Below are 13,117 nucleotides of genomic sequence, written 5' to 3' on the forward strand. Positions count from 1 at the left end.
TTTTCTGAGTGCCAGTAGTAAAATACTGCATCAACTGCGTAACTGCTTCTCAATCTATTTTTAACCAATTCCCACTTTTGATCAACACAAACTGTACTTGCTGGAGCCTGTGTTAAGAAAACCAGGACTTTCCCCTCTCCTGGGAACCAGGGCTTTCTCCTCTCCTAGGAAATGCCACTTGTACTATCACTGCCCCCAACCCAGAGGGTTCCTGATACCCTCCCTACACCCTGGCGTCAGCGGTCTCATTTAAGTTTCCAAAGATTCTGCGAGCTGGAGTTACCCTGGTAAGCTCCAGCAATGCCACCACTAGCTGGGGAAGACGAGTTGCATATGTGACAGGAGGACGTAGAGGGAGGAAAGCAGAGGGGAGGCTGGGCTGAGAAGACGAAAGCAGAGTATTCTGTTTTGCCCTGGGTTGACCCAACTTTTGCCGGATCAGCCAGCACCCGACTGCAAGCACTTCTAGATTTACTAAGAGAATCTGTCCCATTTCCACTTCCAGAGACTCTCCAGCCCCTCCTCCTTTGCTCACGGTCAACCCTGAAAAGCAGTCCAGCATAACTGCCAGCTGCCTCCGGCTTCTTCCCAAGGGCAGGGCATGAGCCCGGGAAAGCTACCCAGTGGTCTGGGCCGGAAGCTGTGTGTGGCCAAGGGGAGCAGGGCGGGGGTGGGGATGGGGGCTCTTTAGTCCTCTTCCTGCTCTGAAGGTCAGCTCTGCAGGGACAGCAGATGGAGAAGAGGGGTCAAGGAGAAAGGAAAAGGTCAGACAATCTCTTCAAGAGTCCAGGAACAAAGGAACTGTTCTCCCAAGTTCTTCTTTCTAGTTCACAATTAAATCCAGGATCTTATAAATATTCTTGCTCATAAATGCTTAAGTGACACAGAGAATTTAGTAGAGAGCAACAACAAGCGCGTCTCCCCTCTGTTCCCTGAGTATCCAAAATGTTGGGAGACAGGGAGGGAGGCACCAACAAAGATCACAGCATCTGGGATCTGGGGTTAGAGAAGCAACGAGAACATGTGAAAGGCTGAGAGCTGCCTGAGGATCCTAGGAAAATGGGGATGAAGGTCACTCACCATTTCAGGGAAAGGACGAGGGCCACTGGCCAGAAGCCTGGCGACAATGCAGACACCCCCTGTGGGACACAGATGACATGACCTTACACCCTTGCCTGTGCCCTCGTGCCTCCTTGTGTGGGATCCACAGGATTCCCAGGGGCTGCCAGGGAAAGTGGCTCTAACCTGGACCCTCCAGTACAGCGGGGAGCAGAGCACAGTGGTGGACACCATGGACTCCAGAGCCAGGCTGCCCGGGGCCTGAGTTTCAAGTTCGGTTCTTCTAATCACCGGCTGTGTGACTGGAGGCAAATTACTTTTTTCTACCTCAGTTTTCTCATCTGTAAAATGGGGGCGAATATGCCACCCTCACAGTGTTTTAAGGGTTAAATGAGTTCGTCTTTGCAAAACTCTTAGCACAGTGCCTGGCACACAGTATCACAGAATAGGCAGGAGATGTTGGCTGTCGGCTGGTTTCCTACGTCTGCTAGCACAAACTGTCACAAATGGGGTAGCTTAACTCAACAGGAATGTATCCTCTCACAGTTCTCGAGGCCAAAAGCCCAAGGCCAGTATCGCTGGACTGAGGAAAACCTACCCCCTGCCTCTTCCAGTTCCTGCTGGCTGCTGGCATCCCGGGGCTTGTGGCCGCATCATTCCAAGCTCTGCTTCTGTGGTCACACAGTCCTCTCCCCTTCTGTCTAAAATCTCCCTCCACTCCCTTCTTAAAAGAACATTTGTGATTACGTTTACAGCCCACCCAGATAATCTTGGATAATCTCCTCGTGGTAAAGTTCTTTTTTTTTTTTTTTTGGTCTTTTTAGGGCCACATCCAGGGTATGTGGAGGTTCCCAGGCTAGGGATCGAATCGGAGCTGTAGCCGCTGACCTATGCCACAGCCAGAGCAACACGAGATCCAAGCCCCGTCTGCGACCTACACCACAGCTCATGGCAACGCTGGATCCTTAACCAACTGAGCAAGGCCAGGGATCGAACCCGCAACCTCGTGGTTACTAGTCAGGTTTGTTAACCACTGAGCCACGACGGGAACTCCATCCTCGTGGTAAAAAATTCTTAATCACACCTGTAAAGTCCTTTTCTGCCATGTAATTTACATTCACAGGTTCCAGGGATAAGGATGTGGGGGTCTTGGGGGGGGGGCATTATTTAGCTGCCACAGCTGATATTATTGGCCAAGGATGGAGTTGGATTAACAGCAAGCAGGTAGACAGAGAGCAAAGGAAGGCGAGGTCTCTGCAGAGGAAGGCTGGAATATGGTTATAGGTAGCAGGTGGCAAAAGCCACGATGCTCACGACAGAGGTCAAGAGAGATGGGGTCTGTAGATGCTAGTCCTGACCTGCTCCTTCCTATCTCTCTCCCTCAGTAGGGCACCAGCACTGGGGCTGGCTATGTAAAGGCTACAGCATTGGAAGACATCACCAGGGGGATGATAGAGAAAGGCTGGACGAGTGGCAACTGAAAGAGGAGCTATGACTGGGGAAGGGCCTAAACTGTCATCTTCACATCATAAGGCCCCTGCAGGGGCTCAAAAAGCGTAATACACACAGAGAAGCACGGTGAACTGCACTGGCATAGGGGAGCAATCAACTCTCAGTCTATTTGGATGTGTTGGTCTAGAATCGCCTTCCCTCTTATTCCCCAGGAGAGTTCCATTTCTCTCTGGCATCCTGCAGTTCTTCATTTATTGTCATTTATTTAAAGTTCTGGCAAGTGGCGTGGGATGCTGTGGAGCCACAGCTTCAATGCCCTGGCCCCACACGGTGGCTTAAAAGGATCCCATGTAGGTTGCAGCTGTGGCTCTGACTCAATCTCTGGCCTGGGAACTTCCAGATGCAACGGGTGTGGCCATATATTTTTTAAACTAAAAATAAAGTGTTGTCTCCCAAATCCCTAGGACGTCACCTAGACGTCCTTTTCTGCCTCTAGGTGACGTCCTCCACCTAGACCACTCCTCTGCTGGAACTGCACACAGCCCCTTTGTGGAATCCAGCTCAGCCTCTCAGATGTCAGCTTGGCTTGACGGTAACCTCAGAGAGGGCCTCTCTGACCCCTGCCACGCCGTGACCACTCTCCCGTCGTCACCGTGTTTCATTTCCTTCTTAGTGTCTATCACTGTCTAATTTCTCCTATAATCCTAATTACTTGTTTTTGCCTCTCTCCCTCCACTAGAATGTAACTGCCCTCTATGACTGTGATCCGACAACCTGATTTTTGACCCTGAATCCCCGGTGCTTGGCACAGATCCCACTACATCCTAGAGGTAGATACATGTTTAATGAACGAAACAATAGCTCTTTCTTTTTTTTTCCTTTTTGTCTTTTTTTTAGGGCTGTACCTATGGCAATTGGGAGGTTCCCAGGATAGGGGTCTAATCGGAGCTACAGCTGCTGGCCTATACCACTGCCACAGCAACGCCGGATCCTTAACCCACTGGGCGAGGCCAGGGATGGAACCTGCAACCTCATGGTTCCTAGTCGGATTCGTTTCTGCTGCACCACGACAGGAATGCCACAACAGCCCTTTCTTGATCGTTGGTGCCACTACTATTGAAACCCTGCATTCCCTTTCACCTCTGAATATTCTATGTCTACATCTTCCTCATATTTGTTAAGCAGGATCTATATAATAAAGGCACATTATCCTGAATTTTCAATACTGACCACAAGGAAGGATCCTTGTGGCTTCCAGCAAAAGCCCTAGGAGTGCCTTAATCTGCAAGAGAACTCTCGAGTCATTACTGGCTGGGGTTTCTGGTGATGGTCCCAAGAAGATAAACTGAGGCATCTGAGGACAAATATCTCTGAGTTTTTGAAAATGACTTTTTGCCATTCCAATTCTTCCACTTACCCATCCACACATCATCCAGGAAACAATTATCGAGTGTCTAATATGTACCAGGCTCTACCTAGGGCCCTGGGGCTACCACAGTGAGCGAAACAGCCGTGTGCCCTGCTGTCATGGATGGTCTTGCAAGGGAGATGGACATTCAGCAAATCCTCAGACAAATAAATGTATTATAATATGCAGAGATGTGTGCTATGAAGGAATATAAATGATGCCATGGAAGCAACAAATAATGAAAAAAAAACATTTTGAAAAAATAAAATCTGCGACAGCACCAAAAATACTTAGGCATCGATTTAAGAAAAGACGTGCAACACCTCCATGCTGAAGACTGGGAGGTGCTGCTGAGAGAAATGAAACAGTTAAATGAATGGAGAGATACATTGTGTTCATAGACTGGAAGCCTCAGTATTGTTCCAATATCACTGAACGGTCCCAAATTGATCTATGGATTCAACACAACCCCAGTCAAAAGCCCAGCAAGCTTTTTTTTTTTTTGTAGAAACTGACTTATATGGAAATGCAAATGACCTAGAAAAACCAAAGCAATTTTAGAGAAGAACAACAAACTTGGAGGACTTATACTACCTGATTTTAAGACTTATTTACTTGAAACTGGATTGTCATGATCATTATATAACTACAGATGTGATAAATTCATTTGAGTAATAAAAAAAGTTTATAAAAAAATAAAGATATATTTTACAATGCAAGGATTATAGCCAATATTTTATAATCACTTTAAATGAAGTGTAATGTAATTAATATACAAATATTAAATCACTATATTGTACAAATGAGACTAATATAATATGGTAATTCAACTATAATTTTTAAAATAACGTTAAACTGCTTGAGAGAGAAAAAAAAAAAAAGACTTATTTACTATCAACTACCGCAGCAAAGACTGTGTGGAAAAGGTGGAAGGAAAGACATAAAGATCTCACAGAAAAGACATTCAAGAAACAGACCCACTCATACACATACGATCGATTCGTTTTCAGTAAAGGTGCCTAGACAATTCAACAGGCAAAGGAAAGTCTGGAACTGGATAGGCAGGTAAAAGTTTCTTAGCACAATAAAAGTACCAATCATAAGAGAAAAACTAGACAAATTAGACTTTATCAAAATTCGGAACTTCTGTTCTTCAAGAGGCAATTTAAAAAAATGAAAAGACAAGCCCTAGAGTGAGAGAAAATATTTATAATACTAATAAAATAGCTAATAAATGACTAGTACCCAGAACATAATAAAGAGCTCTTAGGACTCACTATGAAAGTAATACAACTTTTTTCTAAATGAGCACAAGACTTGATACAGACACTTCACAAAAGAAGATGCACAAATGAGAATTCCCTGATGGCCTAGTTGTTAAGGACCTAGCATTGTCACTGCTGTGGCTTGGGTTTGATCCCTGGCCTGGAACTTCCACATGCTCCAGGCACGGCCAAAAAACAAAACAAACAAAAACCCAAAACCAAGACACACAAATGGCCAAGAAGAACTTGAAAAGATGCTTCACATCAACAGTCACCAAGGAAATGCAAATTAGAGCCACAATGATATAACATGACATACGAATCAGAATGTCTAAAACTTAAGACTGACCAATACCAAGCGTTCGCAAGGATATGGAGCAAAGAGAATGCTCATGCACTGCCGTGGAATAAAAATGATACAGCCAGCTTGGAAAATTGGCAGATTCTTCAAAAGTCAAGCAGAAAGTTTTACTTTACCAATGTGTTCTCAGATATTTGCCCAAGAGCACTGAAAACCTATTCAGCAGAGTACATGGCAGCTTTATTTACATGAGCCCAAAACTGAAAAAACCCAAATGTCTATCAACAGGTAAACAGATAAATAAAATATCCTAAAACATAATATTACTCAGCAATAGAAAAGATGCTATAAGAAGGGTTCCCATTGTGGCTCAGCGATAACAAACCAGACTAGTCTCCGTAAGGGTGCAGGTTTGATCCCTGGCCTAGCTCAGCGGGTTAAGGATCCAGCATTGCCATGAACTGTGGTGTGGGTTTCAGACAAGGCTCGGATCCTGCGTTGCTGCGGCTGTGGTGTAGGCCGGCAACTGCAGCTCCAATTCAACCCCTTAGCTGGGAACCTCCATATGCCGCAGATGCAGCCCTAAAAAGGAAAGAAAAGAAAAGAAAAGAGAAAAGAAAGAAAAAAGATGCTATAAGAATGCAAAATAACAGACGCTAAATCAATCTAGGAAGTCAGGGAGGGCTTTCTGAAGGAAGAAATGCATACTAGAAAGACTAGGAATTAACAGGGGAGGCTGGAGTGGGTAATGAGAAATAAGAAGCATTTCAGGAAGAGGCTTCGAGGGCCCCTGGCAGAAGGAAAGATGGCACATTCATGGAGGTGAAAGATAGTTTTGCTTGGAGAGCAAGGAGGGAGAAGAGTGATGTGAATTAAGGCTGAAAGTCGGCAAGGGCCATGCCAAGTGGGCCTTACAGGCTCTGTTAGGGGTTTTAATATTTATCCTAAAAGCAATAAGAAGTCTCTGAAAGGGGAGGTCCTGTCGTGGCTCAGCAGAAACGAATCCAACTAGGAACCATGAGGTTGCGGGTTCGATCCCTGGCCTTGCTCAGTGGGTTAAGGATCCAGCATTGCCAGAAGCTGTGGTGTAGGTCACAAATGAGGCTTGGATCCCGAGTTGCTGTGGCTGTGGTGTAGGCCGGCGGCTATAGCTCCGACTTGACCCCTAGCCTGGGAACCTCCATATGCCACAGGTGTGGCCCTCAAAAGACAAAAGACCAAAAAAAAAAGAAGCCCCTGAAAGGATTTTAAACAAGATGGTGGTATAACTGGCTTGACATTTTAAGAAAGATCCCACTAACTGCAGTATGACTGAAACTGACTTTTGGGAGAGTGAATGGCTGTGAGGGAGCTGGTCATGGCCCCTGCCGAAACCCTGCTAACAGAGGGTGGTGGTTTACACTGAGATGGGGCAACGGAGCTGGAGAGAGATGGACAGATTTGTTAGGTATTTGAGAAGTATGTTGGGCTGCATCCGGGGCACAAGGAAGAAGATGGTGTCAAGACTGACTTTAAGATTGGCTCTAGGATTATGGCTCAGGGATGGGATGGGAAGAGATCTTAGTTTCCAAGGTGGAGAACGCTGGAAGCAGGTTTAGTGTGGTTGAGAATGTCTCCAGTCAGTTCTGGATGCAATGAATTTCTGGTGCCCGGGAGACATCCAAATGGGAACGTCTCCTAGGCTGTTGGACATGTGGATGTGAAAGCTCACAGCAGCCCAGGAGAGAGGTTCAAAACTGGGGCTTCTGAGGACGGTAATTGACACTGTAGAAATGGATGCAACAAACAGAGAGAGAGAGGGAGAGAGAGAGAACATAGGATGAGGATAGGAAAGAACCTAGAAGCAAGCCTTAAGGAACTCTAACCTTTGGAGGATGAGTAGGAAAGGTGAGCTAGCAAAGGAAATTAAGAAGTGACCAAAGATCAAGCTAATTTTCTTTATGTGTGGGTCATCTGCCCTCTCCTGGACAAAAGCAATACACAAAAGATCCATCTGACTCAGTTAGTCTAGGGGGAAAAAAAAAAGAAGTGGGGGAGAAGATAGGGAAACCAGAAGAACACAACCTGCAGAATTCATGGAAAGAGAATGATTCAAGAAGGGTGTGGAAACTGTTGAATGTTAATCAAACAGGAAGAAAATGTCCACTGCACTTAGTAACTGAGAGTCACTGCTACCTTTAGGAAGAACAGGTCCTATGGAAAAACAGGGATGTAATCCAGATGAGGGTGGACTGAGGGATGACTGAGGAACAAGGAAGTGAAGGAAGTGATTATTCACTTTCGATACCGTAAGTAATTTTAGATAACGGGTCCAATTTCCTTCTGATTCTGACAAGCTGGGTTAAAATGATGATGACAGAAAACTGAACTTGGAAGAGATTGTGAAAGATACGGCTTTTGTGAAAGTCCCTGAATGCAGCTGAAGGATTGCGCTTCTTTTTCCTGTGGCATCAGTGGGCATGGTGAGTCGTCCATTCAAAAGTCTTCCTTTATCATGCTACCTTCATAACTGCCCTACGCATGGAGAAGGGGGCTTATGGGGGAACTTCAGCACAGGTGACACAGCTGTGATATGAGAAGGGCATGAGGTGGGGGAAAGGGGAGGCAGAGATAAAGAAGCAGACCTAACTCCGCAACACCTGTTTTCCAGTAAGTTTCCAGTTTGCAATGAAATCCAGATCCTTGAGAATATTTATAGAAAATCATAAAAGCAAAACGACACAAATAAACTTTGTAGCAAGCAACACAGAATGGTTTCTTCCTTAGTTCCCCTGTTAATCTGGGAAGTGTATGTGGGTGCTAGGGAAAGGAAATAAATGAAAAGAGAGAACTCCTGGGTTCTAGAAACGAGCAGAGCTAAAGGAAAGAAAAGTTAAATATTAAGAGACCTGGACGCTGGGGTTCTAGGCCACAAAACTAAAAACAGTCGGTTGAATGAATGAATGAATGAATGAACGAACAATAACGGATAAGGGTAAGTCCTAGGGGAAGAACAGAGATCCTCCCAGCAGGGATCAGGCCACAGATGGCGAAACAGAGACGTCTGTTCCCTGGGTCAAGAGAAAACATTCTGATTATCTGTTTCCTCACGTGTGTGTTTCAAAAGGACTTTGAGGAGCTTCTAACCTGGAGCTATATGGGTCAGAGAGGAAGAAATAGTGAGAAAAGAACAAAGGCGGCTCAGAGGTTGGGGCCAGCCCCCAGGAAGAGGGACCCCACGGGGGAAGGGAACGCAGCCCAAGCACCCCTCCCGTAGGAAGAGCCATGCAGGCACATGGCTCCTTCTGAATCCCTGCTGCTTTCCCAAGTCAGATGGCAGGTCTGTGCCCTTGGCCTTTGGATATTCTACCAGGTGGCCCACATTCTACAAAGCTGTCCAACAGGCTTGGGAGGAGGGACCACTTCCATTTACGTGCATCCTTGTGTGAAGCACTGGCTCCCATGCTTTATATCTGCTGCCTCGGGGTCTCTCACAGAAACCCTGGGATGTAAGCATTCTCACCCTCGCTGGCCTAAAAAGGAAACTAAAGTTCAAAAAACTGATCTGCCTCAAGGTCACAATGAAGGAAGGAACTTGGCTTTAAGCCCACATCTGCATGACTCTAAATCCCACGCTATTTCCACCATAACAAGACAAGGGCTAGGAGAAAGCAGTCTGTTCCAACAGGGAGGGCAAAAGAAACTTGTTGGGAACAGAAGGCAAGAAACTAGATGGAAAGGGGGAACTGAAGAATAAAAGAAAGCAGAAAACCTCTTTTCTAAAATTGAGTAGAATCACAGAAGATATCACAGAGAAAAGAAGATGAGATGATCTGACTTGGGAAATGGAAAATATAGCTGGGATTGACCAAAAAAAAAAAAATCAGAAACTGAGGACGGGAAATCCAGGTTGGAAATCACAGTGAGGATCTCTAAGGAGAGGATCGAGATGCCGGCACCCTTTCCTTTGGGTCCGAGAGGAGACAGCGCTCAATTACTGACCTTCCCTCTCCGGTCACATGACGCGTGCTGGTATAAAAGCTTTCTACCAGCCAGGTTCCTTACAATTTTTTTCCTGTGTGAAATGGGCGGTAGCAGTGGCTAAAACTCTGTTCCTCTTTCCTAGAAGCTTTCAGACTTTTCTCCAGGACCCATCACAAGAAGCCATCTATCCAGAACCAAGACCAGGCAAGGCAACCAGCTGAGTGCTTGCGCTCTGGGAAGTGATGCTGGGATCAGAGCTGGAGGGGAGAGTGTTGCAGGGGTAGGGTGGCCGGAGGAAGTCTGTCGGAAACCGAATGTAAAGACCAAGTCCAGAGACCGGAGCCGGGGGTTGGGGGAGGAACCTTGGACCAGGCCCTAAGCCTGGAGAGAGGATGTGGGGGGCCAGATCTTGCGTGGGCAGCGAAGGTTACAAACCAATCGGAAACTGCGTTACCCCATTAGGAAGAGTTCCTCTGTTTCCTGTCAAAACATAGACCAGTTACCGCCCATGTGCTTTTTCTGAGTGTTCTCTAAGGTCTTTGGGGGATCAGGCTGGCTTACCCTTCCTCCCCGCGCCCCCTCCCTGCACTGCTCTAGCCCCTCTGTCCAACGCAGCATTGGACAGGGGAGGACAAGGCAGAGGAGAATCTGTTCTGCAAAAGGCGAGGAAAACAGGTAGGGAGGCAGGGAGACGGCTTGGGGCTGGGCACCTGCTTCCTGGGCGTGTGGCGGGGTCCTGGGTCTCAGGGCCTGGGTTTTCACAGCCAGGGTCCTCCTGAGGGATGTCTTCCAGCTCCCTCCCTGCGGTGGCGAGGCTGGCCTTTTCTCTCTGCAGGTCTCTGACTGAGGGAAGGACTTAAGGAAAGTTGGAAACTGATCACTTCCTGTATCTGTGAGGAGAGAAGGAGAAAGGCTGGGAAAACTGGAGGGGAGTTCCCTGGGGAAGCCAAGGGTTGGTCTCCCCCAGAGACACATGATGGCAAACGTAATAACTGCTGCTTAATATCCCGCCCCAGGCAAAGTCAATAATTGCTCTGGGCAGTTCTGGCAGGTGGTGTGAGCCAGCAGTGCTAGTGGCAGAACGCCTGGGCCGGGAAAGGGAGCATGCCAGGGAGGATGTCGGCAGACTGAACCAGAGGAGGGTCCGCAGAATGTGAGTGGGGCCTCCTGACCCTGCCCCTTTCCATCCTCTTCCAGAACAGTCATGCTGGACTTGCACAGCTCCGTGATCCTCACGGCCTACATCTTCATCTTCCTCACTGGTCTCCCGGCCAACCTCCTAGCCCTGCGGGCCTTCGTGGGGCGCGTCCGCCAGCCCCACCCTGCACCCATCCACATCCTCCTGCTCAGCCTGACGCTGGCGGACCTGCTGCTGCTGCTGCTGCTGCCCTTGAAGATCACCGAGGCCGCGTCTAACTTCCGCTGGTACCTGCCTGGGATCGTCTGTGCCCTCATGGGTTTCGGCTTCTATAGCAGCATCTACTGCAGCACGTGGCTCCTGGCGGGCATCAGCATCGAGCGCTACCTGGGAGTGGCTTTCCCCGTGCAGTACAAGCTGTCCCGCCGGCCCTTGTATGGAGTGATTGCCGCTCTGGTGGCCTGGATCATGTCCTTTGGTCACTGCACTGTCGTGATCATCGTTCAGTACTTGAACTCAACCCAGAAGGCCGAGGGTCTGAACGTCAGTACCTGCTACGAGAACTTCACCAAAGAGCAGCTGGACGTGGTGCTTCCCGTGCGGCTGGAGCTGTGCCTCGTCCTCTTCTTCATCCCCATGGTGGTCACCATCTTCTGCTACTCGCGCTTTGTGTGGATCATGCTCGCTCAGCCCCACGTGGGGGCGCAGAGGCGGCGCCGAGCCGTGGGGCTGGCTGTGGTGACGCTCCTTAACTTCCTGGTGTGCTTCGGGCCCTATAACATATCCCACCTGGTGGGCTTCCACACGAAGGAGAGCCCCAAATGGCGCGCGGAGGCTGTGGTATTCAGCTCCCTCAACGCCAGTCTGGACCCCCTGCTTTTCTATTTCTCGTCTTCAGTGGTGCGCAGGACCTTTGGCAAAGGGCTGCAGGCACTGCGGAATCAGGGCTCCTTGCTGCTGGGCCGCAGAGGCAAAGAGACCGAGGAGGCAGCGAACGGGGACAGGGGTGTGAGTCAGACAGAGGGAGCGCCGAGTTCTGACTTCACCACTGACTAGGGGTGTCCCTGGACCTTCGGGGGCACTCGGGGTGGTGTCTGGGTGGAGCAGGCTGGGCATCAGAGAGCAGGAGGGTTCCTGTCCCCGGCTCAGGAATCCTCAGACCCAGTCCCCCACTGGGATTGTAAAAACCCATCTCCCTCACCACCTCGGAAGCCCTTCCTGACTGAATTTTCTGTCGCAAAGGAGCACAGCTCCTTGACAAAAGGAGAGATGGTCAGGCAGAGATGCACCACCGGACCAGAGCTGCACAGGCCACTCAGCTTGCGTAATATAAATTTAGTCCTTTTGGGATGGTTGGTAGCTGAAGCGGAAGGTCCTAAAGCAACCTTGCTACCAGCTTTGAAACAATACCTACACCCTGGCCGGGCTCTTGGTGCTAGAAAGAAGCCAAAGGGCAAGACATAGATGAGAAATACTAAATGAGGTCAAGGAAGATGCAGGAAGGTTCTGGACCAAGGGACCCAGGAGGAAGGATGGGGACTTGGGCCTCCAATGACCCAGGTCTGGATGGGAGCCACCCGACCTGCCGCTCTGTAAGTCTGCCCCAGCCGTCTTCATGGGTGTATCTGGTCTCCCCATTAAACTGGGAGCCACCTGAGGTCTGGGCCTTGGCTTCCTCCCACACACACACACCCCAAGCCCCGTCACAGGTCAAAACCCAGTTAGGCATCCATCAGTTAGAGGTCAAGAGTGCGTAGCACAGGAAAAGTTAACCTGGTCTGGCAGATTGAAAATAAAGATTATAAAACTCAGAAGTGAGTGTCCACAATTTTTGTAACATTTCAGCAAACACAAGGAGAGCAAAAATGGGGATGGAGACTCAGACTCAGCAGCAAAGCAGGAGGGTGATGCACGTGAAACCACAGAAATATGATAAAGATGTCGCAAGAGGGGTGTACGTGAGTAAGCGCAGTAAGTACTGACAGACGCCGGTTTAGATGAATGAACAGAGACTGGACTCTGAGAGAGGACGCGGAGTAAGTCCCCGATCGAAGTTATCCGTCTATCGGGGAACTTAAAACATGTATATCCTCCCGCTTAGAAACCTGCAGGGTTTTCCTTTTATCAAGTTTTCCTCCCAGGAGTTCCCTTCATGGCTCAGCGGTTAACGAACCTGACTAGAATCCATGAGGATGCGGGCTTGATCCCTGGCCTTGTTCAGTGGTTAGGGATCCAGCATTGCTGTGGCTGTGGTGTAGGTTGCAGATGTGGCCCGGATCTGGCATTGCTGTGGCTGTGGTGTAGGCCGGCAGCTACAGCTCCAATTCGACCCCTAGCCTGGGAACCTCCATATGCTGTGCATGTGCCCCTAAAAAGCAGAAAAAAAAACCAAAAAACTTTTCTTCCTAAGAACGCATATCTTATCATCCCATTGCCTGCGATGTATCCTCTCTCCCTTCCTAATTCCACCTGCCCAACTCATTTCTCTGCTATAAGAACCCCTCTATCATGCAGAGGTATAAATATAATAC

At 48.4% G+C, this 13,117-nt stretch overlaps 1 protein-coding gene across 2 annotated transcripts; it reads left to right on the forward strand.

The window, feature by feature from the left end:
* The first annotated feature begins 9,107 nt into the window (after window positions 1–9,107).
* On the forward strand, window positions 9,108–12,397 carry LOC125134065 (free fatty acid receptor 2-like). 2 transcript variants are annotated; one of them, XM_047792899.1, is made up of 2 exons: window positions 9,108–9,652; window positions 10,646–12,397. In XM_047792899.1, the coding sequence occupies exon 2, from the start codon at window positions 10,653–10,655 to the stop codon at window positions 11,640–11,642; it is 990 nt and encodes a 329-aa protein (XP_047648855.1). In that variant the 5' UTR covers window positions 9,108–9,652; window positions 10,646–10,652; the 3' UTR covers window positions 11,643–12,397. The 2 variants fall into 2 exon arrangements, with proteins under 2 accessions (XP_047648855.1, XP_047648856.1); XM_047792900.1 differs by lacking the exon at window positions 9,108–9,652 and adding an exon at window positions 9,659–10,123.
* The last annotated feature ends 720 nt before the right edge of the window (window positions 12,398–13,117 follow it).

Source organism: Phacochoerus africanus, chromosome 8, assembly GCF_016906955.1.
Source record: "Phacochoerus africanus isolate WHEZ1 chromosome 8, ROS_Pafr_v1, whole genome shotgun sequence".
NCBI classification, from domain to species: Eukaryota; Metazoa; Chordata; class Mammalia; order Artiodactyla; family Suidae; genus Phacochoerus; species Phacochoerus africanus.